Source organism: Phyllostomus hastatus, unplaced genomic scaffold, assembly GCF_019186645.2.
Source record: "Phyllostomus hastatus isolate PE091 unplaced genomic scaffold, TTU_PhHast_1.1 phas_scaffold_200, whole genome shotgun sequence".
NCBI lineage: Eukaryota > Metazoa > Chordata > Mammalia > Chiroptera > Phyllostomidae > Phyllostomus > Phyllostomus hastatus.
Window position 1 is genome coordinate 6005106 of NW_025334016.1, and position 12734 is coordinate 6017839.

General features: G+C 37.8%; 1 protein-coding gene across 11 annotated transcripts in view; it reads right to left on the minus strand.

Annotated features, from left to right (window-relative positions):
* CASK (calcium/calmodulin dependent serine protein kinase) overlaps nucleotides 1-12734 on the minus strand; it is a 422712-nt gene that overhangs the window by 97376 nt on the left and 312602 nt on the right. For all 11 annotated transcript variants that reach the window (XM_045860500.1, XM_045860508.1, XM_045860504.1 and 8 more), the window contains exon 11: nucleotides 12565-12686. In XM_045860500.1, coding sequence (XP_045716456.1) covers nucleotides 12565-12686 — 122 coding nt within the window. The remainder of the gene's footprint in view (nucleotides 1-12564; nucleotides 12687-12734) is intronic.

Genomic DNA, 12734 nt, shown 5'->3' on the forward strand with positions numbered 1-12734 from the left:
TGAAGAAGAATCAGTGCTTGTTGCACTTTCAAGGCTTTTTGAACATTCCTTTGCCTTCTGGTAAAGTTTACTGTGGTGTCATAAAAGAGAATGACACTCAATGGGAAATACTGGTACTGGGGACAAGTTGATTCATTATTCTTGGTATTTTAGAGTAAATTCCAATCCCCATTTTAAGAATTAATTCATCTAAACAAATCAGGGAAGCACAGCAGGGGTGTCAAATTAATTTTCTCCAGGAGCCACATCAGCCTTGCGGTTGCCTTCAAAGGGCCGAATACAATTTTAGGACTGTATATATGTAACTACTCCTTAACTAGGGGCAAGGAGCTTGGCGCTGCTGCCAGGTAGAAACAAGGTGCCAGGCTGGATAAAACAAGGTGGAGGGTGGGATTTGGCCTGTGGGTCTTGTGTTTGCCACTTGTGAAGTAGAGGGACTCCCGTTATTAATAATACTTTTAGTGAAAATCATACATTCCTTTTAAAAAGATGTATAACGTGGGAGCTCACTTGGAACCCAGATAGAGCTAAGGCTAAATTCCCTACTACCAGATAGTTTTATTTTGAGACTTTGTTTTTTTCTATTATATAATTGTCTACCATAAAACATTGATATTGGACAAATGGATAAACAAAATGTGGTATATACATACAATGAAATATTTTTCAGCCTTTAAGAGGAAGGAAATTCTGATACATGCTATAACATGGATGAACCCTGAACACATTATGCTAGGTGACATAAGCCAGACACAAAAGAACAAATATGGTATGATTCCACTTACACTATGAGGTCCCTACAGTAGTCAGATTCATTGAGACAGGAAGTAGAATGGTGGCTTCCAGAGGCTGGGAGATAAGGAAATACTGAGTTGCAATTTAATGGGTATAAAGTTTTAGTTTGGGAAGCTGAAAAAAGTTTAGAGATGTGATGGTTGCCCAATGATAGGAATGTACTTAATGCCACTGAATTGCACAGTTAAAAATGATTTAAAGGGTAAATTTTATATTATGTATATTTTATAATAGTAAAAAGACAAAAATTAATATCATGGCAAAAAATTTGCAAAAACCTGTGAACTTTGGGAAATGACAAATATGTATTTGAATGAAGAATAAATGAACTAAAAAATAAACTAAAATATTTTATTCTTTTTTTTAAATTTTATTTTAATCATTGTTCAGATACAGTTTTCTCCTTTTTACTCCCAATCCAGCCCCCCCACCCTCCCCACTTCCCTCCCATTGCCACCCTCCCCTTAGTTTATGACCTTGTGTCCTTTAAGTTTGTTCCCGTGAACCCTTCCCATGTAAAATATTTTATTCTGAGAAGATACCACCAAGAGATACTCTCTTATTGAAAAAGTACACAAAATTATGTAATTCATACTGTTTTTAAACAAAAAAGACAATTTGGGCTTCTTCCACAAGGTACAACTACACATTGGTAGTTTATTAAAAACAGTTCTTGGGAGAGAAAAACAAATTCAGCATTTCAATGTCAGTAAAAGTAAAATGTTAGCCATAAAGCTAAATATTGAGATGGAGAAATCAATGCAATGATCCTATTACTCCTGGCTGGTATGGCTCAGTGGATTGAGCGCAGGCCTGAGAATCAGTGTCGTTGGTTTGATTCCCAGTCAGGGCATATGTCTGGGGTGCAGGTCAGGTCCCCAGTAGGCGGCACATGAGAGGCAACCATACATTGATGTTTCTCTCCTTCTCTCTCCCCCTCCCTTCCCCTCTCTCTAAAAATAAATAAATAAAATCTGTAAAAAAATTTTACTGCCATGACTTCTTCAGTGAGCTTTGTGGGCACTTCAGGGGGCAAGCAGCTTGGCTATTCTGGATTGGTGTTAGGACATAGGGACAATGCCAGGAGACACTGGAAACTGATGTTGTAGTGGGAGCATGGATTGATTATAAGTGACATTATGGGGTCCACAGTACACTGTAACCCAGAGCACATGGAAGAAACGTCTAACAGTGCTTTACCTTAAAAAAGTACAAAAAGATAAAGTAGATGTTTTGAAATAAAAATAAAATATAATACTTTTAATTTTTCACTTTTAAAAGTTTTATTGTGCCCTGGCTGGTGTGGCTCAGTGGATTGAGTGCAGGCTGCGAACCAAGGCGTCGCGGGTTCGGTTCCCAGTCGGGGCGCATGCCTGGGTTGCGGGCCGTGGCCCCCAGCAACCGCACATTGATGTTTCTCTCTCTTTCTCCCTCCCTTCCCTCTCTAAAAAAATTAATAAATAAAATCTTTAAAAAAAGTTTTATTGTGATATCATTTATATATTGTACAATTTATCCACTGTAAGTGTATAGTTTGATGATTTCTAATAAATTTATACAGTTGTACAGCCATCATCTCAATCCAGTTTTAGAACATTTCAGACATTCCCCCAAATTCCCTTGTGTTGTATCTAAGAACCCTTTTCCTACTCCAAGGTAATGAAGATTTACTCCTATATTTTAAAAGTTTCATTTTTAAACCTACAATGGATCTTTGATGCATCTTGTTGAAATTTTTGTGTATGGTGTGAGGTAAGGCACTAAGTTCATTTATTTGCTATGGATATTCAATGGCTCCAGAACCATGTTTAAAAAAAACAAAACAAAACATACTATTCCTTCCTCATTGAAATGCCTTAGCACCTTTGTTGAAAATCAATTGACTACAAATATGACAGTTTATTTCTAAACTCTATTTTGTCCCATTGACCTTTATGTCTATCATTATACCAATACTACACTGTTTTCATTACTGTAGCTTTATAGTAAGCTTTGGAATCAATGCTCCAATTTTCTTTTTTCAAAATTGTTTTCATATTTCTATATAAATTTTTAGGATCAGCTTGTCAACCTCTACAAACCCCCCTCCCCCAAAACTCTTCAGGGATGTTGACAAGAATAGCATTGATTCTATAGATCAATATGGGGAAAACTACCATCTTAACAATACTGTGCCCCCCAATCCAACAATACGGTATCTCCATTTATTTAGATCTTTACTTTCAGCAACATTCATAAAAATTTTAAAAGTTATATTTTATTGATCATGTTATTACGGTTGTCCCAATTTTCCCTCCTATAACCCGATTCCACCCAGCGTCCCCTACTCCCTCAGGCAAGCCCCACACCATTGTTCAACGTGCGTGGGTCATATGTATAGGATCTTTGGATACTCCATTTCCTATACTGTACTTTACAGCCTCATGGCTATTCTGTAACTACCTATTTGTACTTCTTAATTCCCTACCTCTTCATGCATTCACCAACATCTACCTCCCGTCTGGCAACCATCAAAATGCTTTCTGTATCCATGATTCTGTCTCTGTTCTTGTTTGCTTAGTTTGTTTTCTAAATTTAACTCTTGATATTTATTATTTGCCATGATATTACTTATAGTTTTGATCTTCTTTTTCTTAAATAAGTCCCTTTAACATTTCATATGATTTGGAGATGATGAAGTCCTTCAGTTTTTTCTTGTCGAGGAAGCTCTTTACCTGCCCTTTGATTCTAAATGATAGCTTTGCTGGGGAGAGCAATCTTGGCTGTAGGTCCCTGCTTTTCATGACTTTGAATATTTCTTAGAATCCCTTTTACCTGCAAAATTTGTTTTGAGAAATCAGCTGACAGTCTTATGGGAACTCCTTTGTAGGTAATTACCTGTTTTTCTTTTGCTGCTTTTAAGATTCTCTCTTTATCTTTAACCTTTGGCATTTTAATTATGATGTGTCTTGGAGTGGGCCTCTTTGTATCCATCTTGTTTGGGACTTTTCTGTGCTTCCTGGACTTGCATGTCTATTTCCTTCACCAAATTAGGGACATTTTCTTTCATTACTTTTTCAAATAGATTTTCAATTTCTTGCTCTTTGTCTTCTCCTTCTGGTACCCCTATGACGTGACTGTTGGACCTCTCGAAGTTGTCTCAGAGGCTGCTTATATTCTCATTTTTTTTGGATTCTTTTTTCTTCTTATTGTTCTGATGGGTTGTTTTTTGCTTTGTTATATTCCAAATCATTGATTTGATTCTCGGCTTCATCCACTCTACTGTTGTTTCCCTATAAATTGTTCTTTATTTCAATTAGTTTATCCTTCGTTTCTGACTGGATCTTTTTTATGCTGCTGAGGTCCTCACCTTGAGTATCCTTACAACCAGTGTTTTGAACTCTGCATCTGATAGATTGTTTATCTCCATTTTGTTTAGTTCTTTTTCTGGAGTTTTAATCTGTTCTTTCATTTGGGCCATATTTCTTTGTCTCCTTATTTTGGCAATCTCCCTGTGTTTGTTTCTATGTATTGGGTAGAGCTGCTTTGACTCACTGTCTTCATAGTGTGGCCTAATAGTAGGTGTTCTGTAGGGTCCAGAGGTGCAGTCTCCCCTATCACCCACGTTGGGTACTCAGGGTGCACCCTTCATGTGGGCTGAGTATACCCTCCTCTTGTAGTTGAGACTTGGGTACTGTTGGCAGATCAACGGGAGGGATTTACCCAGGCCAGTCAGCTGGAAGGTTTGGCTGTGACCACTGACCATCCACCCCCAGCTTCCATGGAAGATGAGCTGTGCAGGAGCAGGGTGGTGGTGCTCCAATGTGGTTTACAGCTGTCCACTGGGTGCATGGGCCTTGGGGTTTCCTGGGTAGTGCAGGCCAACATTAGTCCCAACCTGTGTTTTGCCTGGGGCTACCTTGCCTGAGGTATAAAGCCATCTGAGATGGCTGCTACTTGTGCTAGACTTGGAGATTCTCAGGTAAAGCCAAGCTGTGAATCTAGGCTGGCTGCTGCTAGTGCTGGGTCTGAGGCTCACTGAGGCCAGCTATTGCTTATTTGAGAGTATTTAGGAAGTTGTGAAGGATGACCCAAGACCAGCCACTCATATGGAAAAGCAGCTTGGGTGGGTCAGTAAGTTGGGTGGGGCAGAGTCTCTGGCTATCGCCAAGGCGGGTCAAAAAATGTTAGTCAGGTTGATGGAGTCTCAGATATGGCACCAGAGCTTGCTGGTTCTGTGGGAGCGTTTAGAAAAGGGACAATGTCCTCTGCTCGCCTTAATGGCAGGTACTTTAGCTCCTCCCTTTATGCTGCTGGCACCTTTCAAGATGCTACCTGAGTGCTGGAGCTCAGAGGGAGTGAGTCTGAGTATGTGAGTCTGTGGGGGGGTTCTTTAAGAGGAACTGCTTGGGGCTCCAGAAGTATCTTCCACCAACTCAATCTCTGCTGTTTTTCTCAGCTAGAAGTTGTGGGAGCTTATCTTCCTGGCACTGGAACCCTGGGCTGGGGGGCCTAGTGTGGGACTGGGACTCCTTGCTCCTGAGATATCCCTTCCAAGTTTTTATTCACCACAAATGGGTATGGGACCAGCCTGTTCTACATCTGTGTCATTCCTACCAGTCTGGATGGATGTGGTTTCTTTCATTCCACAGTTGTCAGACTTCCATTCAACTCAATTTCTGCCAGTACTGAGTGATGGTTGTTCTACATTTTAGTTACAATTTTGATGTCATTGTGTGAAGAGGCGAGCCATGTCTGCCTATGACACCATCTTGACCGAATGTCCACCATTCATAGATTTTAGTGTACATGTCCTATACTGGATTTGTGCAATCCACTAAGCATTTTTACTTTTATTTTCATATGATTCATTGCTTATCTATAAAAGTAGTTAATTTTCGTATATTGATCTCGTGTCTTGTAATTTTGCTAAACTTGCCTGTTAGTTCTAGATTATTTTGTAGGTTTCTTAGGATTTTCTACATATAAGAATACATCTTTGCAAGAAAATAGTTTTATTTCTTCTTTTGTAATGTACATGTATCATTTTTTGGTTTTTAATATCATTTATTCACTTTTAGGGAGAAGGGAATGAAAGGAGGAAGAGAGGGGAACATCTATGTGAGAGAGAAACGTCAATTGGACACGCCCTGTCTGGGAACCGAACTGCAACCCAGGCACGTGACTTGACCAGAATTGCACCGGTGACCTTTTGCTTTGTGGGGCGCTGCCCAACCAACTGAGTCACAGTAGACAGGGCTTGAATTTCTTTTTCTTGCCTTACTACACTGGTCAGAACCTAAACGTTGAACAGAAGTGTTAGGAGTGGACAGTCCTTGTTTTGTTTCTGCTTGTATTAGTTATATACTGTTTCTTAACATGTGACCACTTACAGTAGTAGCTTTTTGGGGGCTAAGTCTATTGATATCTACATTTAAAATGAAGAAATATTACTTTGAAAATCTTCACAACATGATAGTTCTAGTTCTTTATCACAGGAATTTTGTTTTATGTGGTACTTTTCTATTGACAATAATACTTTGATACATTGATGGAAACAGATATGGGAGTTTTTGCCCATCCAGTTAGTAACAGTGGAATGACAGACCCCAAGACTTCAAGTGAGCAGCAGTGCACTTCAGTCTCCGGCCCCAGGAGGGAAGTAGCACAAAAGCCCCACCACTGGCCCACTACCCAGCTGGTTTTATATTTGCTGAAATTCATTCTTAAGACTAAATGGGTCCCCAAGAAAGTACCAGCAGCTCAGCCTTGGAAAGTCCTCAGATAGTCCAGACATTTAAGTGCGAATTTACTGGACTATAAATTCATGGGAAGCTTTGCTTTGGCATTTCCTGCCTGGTAATTTATTTAAACACCCAAACTTAACAGTGTATCAAGTTATGTCTCAGACCCCAAACTGCACAAAAACATGAAATTACTGCAGAAGTTTCTTTAGGAAATTTCCAAGTTCTAAAAATATGCTGTTCCCAAATATGACTACTAATTTAAAATCACCTCAGAAAAGCAAAATAGTAAATCAAGAGTTGTAGTTTTCCAGTGTTAACTCCAGGTCAGATAGAAAAATTCTACCTCTCCCTAAACAGTAAAAAATTATAATAAAGATGTCAGTAATACAAAATATCAATGATACCAGACACCAGTTTATTTCTAATGCAATATTTACAAATATTGATCTATTATAAAAATCTACTTATAAATTAATATAAAATTGCTAAATTAAGTTGCTACTACTGTTAGTTTTTGCTTTATTAACCTAATCATAGATTATATTTTTAGAAAACATAATTTTAGAACTCCCCACAAAAATAACCTTAAGTTGGTAGGGTATCATATTTACTATGAAAACAGCAGTATGTAATAAATGATAACAGTTGTTCAGAGGTGTGACAGATGGTGGGTGAATGTTTAAAATTCAGTTGTCAGAGCTTGGCAGGGAGATAAATGTCATTTAACAATGTTTTATAACATTGTTGACTTAGAAAATAAACACTTATTCTGTAATAGGAACATCTCCACAAGAAATTGAAAAGACTAAGAATCAGCACCAAATAACATTTGCAAAATGCTTTTTATGTGAAAAAAACCCTCTGGGTTTTTCAGTCTATCCAAAAAACATCCATCATCTGACCACCCAATGTATCATATACAAGTTCCAACCCAAAACTGATTCGACATATCATTAAAAGACACAACTGTACTTTAACATCAATTCCCAAGAAAGCCTAATTAATGAACAATAGGATAACATATCACTGTTTTATATTAGCTTTGTGCAACGTGCACTCACAGTTGAAGAATCAGTTCCAGGCAAAATCAGTTTTCCTTGCTGTACTGGGCTAAATATTGTCCCCTCAAACTTCATGTCTACCCATAATCTCAGAATGTGATCTTATCTGGCAACAGGGTCTTTGAAAATGTAATTAATTAAGATGAAGTCATATTGAATTAAGGTGGGCCCTAAATCCAATGAGTGGTATCCTTTTAAAAAGGCCATGTAAAGACAAGAGTCTCACACATACAGAGGAAAACTCCATGTGAAGATGGAGACACAGATTGGAGTAATGCACTTATAAGCCCAGGAATGCTGAGGATTGTAGGTGACTCCAGAAGCTGAAAGAGGCTAGAAAGGATTCTTCCCTGGGGCCTTGGAAGGGAGCATAGCCCTACTGGCATTTTGACTTGGGACTTCTAGCCTCCAGAATATGAGGGAATAATTTGTTATTTTAAGCCACCCAGTTTACAGTACTTTGTTACAGCAGCTTTAGCATACTAATACACATACCAAATTGTATTGTACTAAAATTGATCTGTATATTTCATATACAGACCATCTCTGCACCAGTGCTTTTAATTTCTGAAAGTAGACATATCAGAACAAGCTGGGCCAAGCTCAGCTCCTCCTCAAGCCTCTTTATTTCTTTCTACAAAATGAGCGGCAGTATATGTGTGCCAGGAGGAACTGGTTGGGTAGGAAATATTTAGAGATTCTGAATCTATTTCTAACTACAGATTACACTAGATGTGTTTTACTAGAATTCAAATCAGAAAGTTTCCTCCTTTCAGTGGAACCACAGTATTTCTTCTTTTGTTTCCTGTAAATTCTTTCAACATGACAGTTGTTTTGTTTCCTCTAAACAAATGCTAATAATGTTTCTTTGAATTCTGAGCTTGTTACTATTTTAAACACATGGCTAGAAAAAAAAAATACTTGATGATCTTTAGTCTTCTGTAGAAACTTAATTCTGTTTCTTGCCAGCTTAAAAAGTATGGCTTTGCCCTGGCTGCTGGCTCAATTGGTTGGAGCATTGTTCTGTACACTGAAGGATTGAAGGTTGATTCCCAGTCAGGGCACACATCTAGGTTGTGGGTTTGATCTCTGGTCTACGTATGTATGGGAGATCAATCAATGTTTCTCTCTCTCTCCCCCCCCTTCCCCTCTCTGTAAAAATCAATAAACATATTCTCAAGTGACGATTTAAAAAGTTATGGCCTTGAATTTAGCTATTTAGAGTGTTACTGAATCAACAGGAATTATTTAAATATAATAAAGATATTTAATAAATTGGTTCAGTGGGATTAAGTAACAGTCAATCCATAGTCCACAAAACTATGCCACTAGATGTCACTACTTAGAATCCTTAAAAAGGAACCAATGCTGATTTTGTAAAACAAAACAATCCAAATCCAAGTATGGGATATGGAGCATTAGAAGGAAGAATAATGAATAGTCAAAGTTTGAAAAGCTTCTCAACAGTTGGTCATACCATGTTCCTTTTTGGGGGGGCATACCATAGCATTTAAGTATTAAATAATATCTTAATGGTTAGATTTCTTTATGTGGCAACCAGTTGAATACTTCATTGATTATATTATTGAAATGTAGACTCTTAGCTTTGAAACAAGAGCTTACTGAACTGTATTTATGGGATGAAGAACATGAGGGCATATTCTCATGATGGTCTATGTCATTCATGATGATTAAGCTTTCGTTGAAGGACAGCTCGGTTTGCATCTTCAGAACCAAATGCATCACGGCACTGCCCACGTCCAGCCTTAGAGTCAGTCATTTCAGGAGGTGACTGGGGTTCACGTGTAGCACTTGTCTGCCAAATTCTGCAGACATGGCATGTTTTTGCTGAGTAGAGGTCATCTTTAGCCCACCAGTTCCTTTCCAAATCGAGGTGCATTGATAAGGCAGATGCTGATACTATAGACACACCTTTAAGTTTATAATTTATAAGCACCCAAAAGAAGTTTAAGTATGTTTTTTCCTACTAAAGTCTGAGTCTCTTCTGAATTTGTAAGAATGTCCATTCAAGAATGCAGCTGTTACCCAAAATAAATGTTTTTAGTAAGGTCTGAGAAGTTAGCATTGGGCAATAACTGGTGGCCTGGCTCAGCTCCAAAGTTCAGTCTGTTCCTAACCTTCTGCTCCTCTTTGTAAAAACTAGCAATGTTCTTGCATTTCCCCTGAAGTCTCAAGCTTGGGGTGCTCAGATACCTTGTTATATTAGTGAGAAAAGCACAACTTCGAAAACTGATTTGGGCTTCTCTGAGCCTTTAATTGACAAAAAGTCCTTGATCTAAAGGTCAGTAAATCTGCCCTGGCTTGTGTGGCTCAGTGGACTGGTCTGAGAACCAAAGGGTCGCTGATTTGATTCCCAGTCAGGGCACATGCATTGGCTGTGAGCCAGGTTGTGCCCCCCAGCAGGGGGCACCCGAGAGGCAACCAGATGTTGATGTTTTTCTCCTCCCCTTCCCCCCTCTCTAAAAATAAATAAATAAATAAATATTTTAAAAAGGTCAGTAAATCTCAGTAAAGACCTCGCCACTGACTACACTGAAATAAACCAAATCTCCACACTCTGCTGCAGCTTCTTTCATATATCCAACATACTAGTTCTAGTAAAGGATATGACTTCTGTGGGAAATTCACAATTGTGAAATCTTTTTGCATCATATGAAGCAATTATAGAGAATAACATATTTAAATAGCCAATGAATAGAGGTCAAACTATAATTTAAACAACACACATAATAATGATGACCATGATGATGACAGTGGTGGTGGTGGTGGTGGAGGAAGAGGAGGAGGTGGTAGTGGAGGAGTGGTACTGGGAGCGAGTCACAAAATAGAATGAATTTTAGGGATTTTGGTGCCCAAAGAAAGTAATAGTTATTTGAAATAGACTTAATCTGAAATGTTTCCAAGTCACTTGAGATAAATTACACTAAAGAGAAGAACGATTTCCTTATCTTCTTGGGCACATTTTTAGCTTTATTGAGATATAATTAACAAATAAGGTTGTAACATATTTAAAGATCACAACATGGTGATTTGATAAATGTCTACATAGTGAAAAGATTCCCACAATCAGGTTAATTAACACATCCATCACCTTACACATTTATCTTTTTTTGTGAGAACACTTAAGTTCTACTCTCAGCAAATTTTAATTACACAATACAATGTTATCAACTATAGTCACCATGTTACACATTAGATCCTCAGACCTTATTCATTATAACTGAAAGTTTGTACCTTTTTATTAGCCTCTCTCCATTTCCCCCACCCCTAGCCAGGGGCAACTATCATTCTGATCTGTTTCCATGAGTTCAATTTTTTTTTGAAGATTCCACATATAAGTAATACCATGCAATATTGGTCTTTCTCTGCCTGGCTTATTTCAGTAACAACATTTTAAAACTATGTTTCTCAGCTTTCTTGCAGCTACATAGGCATGTAACTAGTTCCAATGAAATATGAGCAAGAGTGATAAACAGCCCTTTCCAACCTCGACCCTGCAAAATTTTTCATTTTCTTTTACCTGCTGGCTGGATGCAAATGATACAGTGGAAGATTCCAAAGTGCTGGGGGAGGGCAGAACCACATAGTGGAGGAAAACCTGGATCCCTAAATGACTACATGGAAGAGTAGCCCTCCCAATCTACTTGTTTTAGGCTGTGATGTAAGAAATAAAATATTAAAAAGCCAAACTAATTTTTAAAATTTGGTAATTAATTCGATTTGACCACATTTATGGAAAGAAGTCACTGTTAGATACCTATGTTTACATTTACTATGAAGTTGAAACATAATGTAACACTCTTAGCTTAGCTTTTCCCAAACTAGTCCTCATCTATTTGACAGGATTGTGAATAAAAGTTCTACATCTAAATTAGTTTTAGAAATGCTTTTTTTTTTAGTTTTGTACTATGCTCTTTATTTTTTAATTGTTTTCCAGTTACAGTTGTCCTGCCTTTTCCCCAATGCTCTCCCCTGCCCCATTCCCCTGTCCCTGCCCCCACAGTCAATTCCCAAACGTTAATCACATTTCTTTGCTATAGGATATCTCAGAGGTGTTAATATACTAACATCCATTGTAAATCTGTACAAAGGGAATAAAGAATGTAGTATTCCCCAAACTTAATTAGTCAGTAAGTTTAGGATCTGCACCCCCCTCATGGAAACACTCATTACTGTCTCCCAGAGCAATGTTCTGGAAAATATATTCTAAAACATTTTGCTTTAGTTGAATTTGCCTCATATGGTGGACTGATCAGAGTTGGCACCAAAAGTTCTAGGCACTCCAAAGCAAATATTGTTCTCTTATTAAGGGAAGGTTTTTCTTGTAAAAATGAAACCCTAATACATACTAGTACACTAACATGTACTAAGGAAGTTTTCACCACTGAAGTGAAGCAAGTTCTCTAAGAAAGGCATTTTACTAAAATGTGACTGAAATGAAGGCAGATGTGAACTGTCAGCTTCTGATTTTCTTTGTATCTCAATCTGCTGTTAATGGAGCCTGTCATATTTAATAATGAAGTATATTCTTATGTTTTAAGAAGAAACTGAATCTATGAAAATTGGCCATATTAAATGTGAAATGTGTGATATAGTCCATTACACAATATCTCACTTGCTTTTCTCTCTCCTATACTCATGCTCGAGGTGCAATGTTTTAAAACAATGTTTAAAGCAATAAAAACTAACCATAGCTAATATCCATGGATTCTTCTAATAGAAATACACACACACACACAATTTTTTTCACCATGACTTGTTAACACAGGCTACATTGCATTGTGCTTTATATGATACAGAATTTTATTTTAGTTATGAATCTGTGATGGATGATTTCCTGCATTTCTCACAGACTTAAGGCAACTGAAAAAGAACTGTTATGATGGACACCAAGAAATTAATGTAAAGGAAAATGATATGCTAAATATTTACCACCAAAAATAATAAAAAGAAAGACTTACATCTAGTAGTGTGTGAAGATGCTGATCCTGGAAAACACTGTGTAGAAAATCTAAGTCCTTTTCACTGCAGTCTGTAAGTGCGTGAATTTCTTCCAGGCTGTCCAGTACCTGTGAGACTGCTCCTAAGGGGAACAAACAGAAAACAAATAGCCAGTACAGAAGGTCAATGT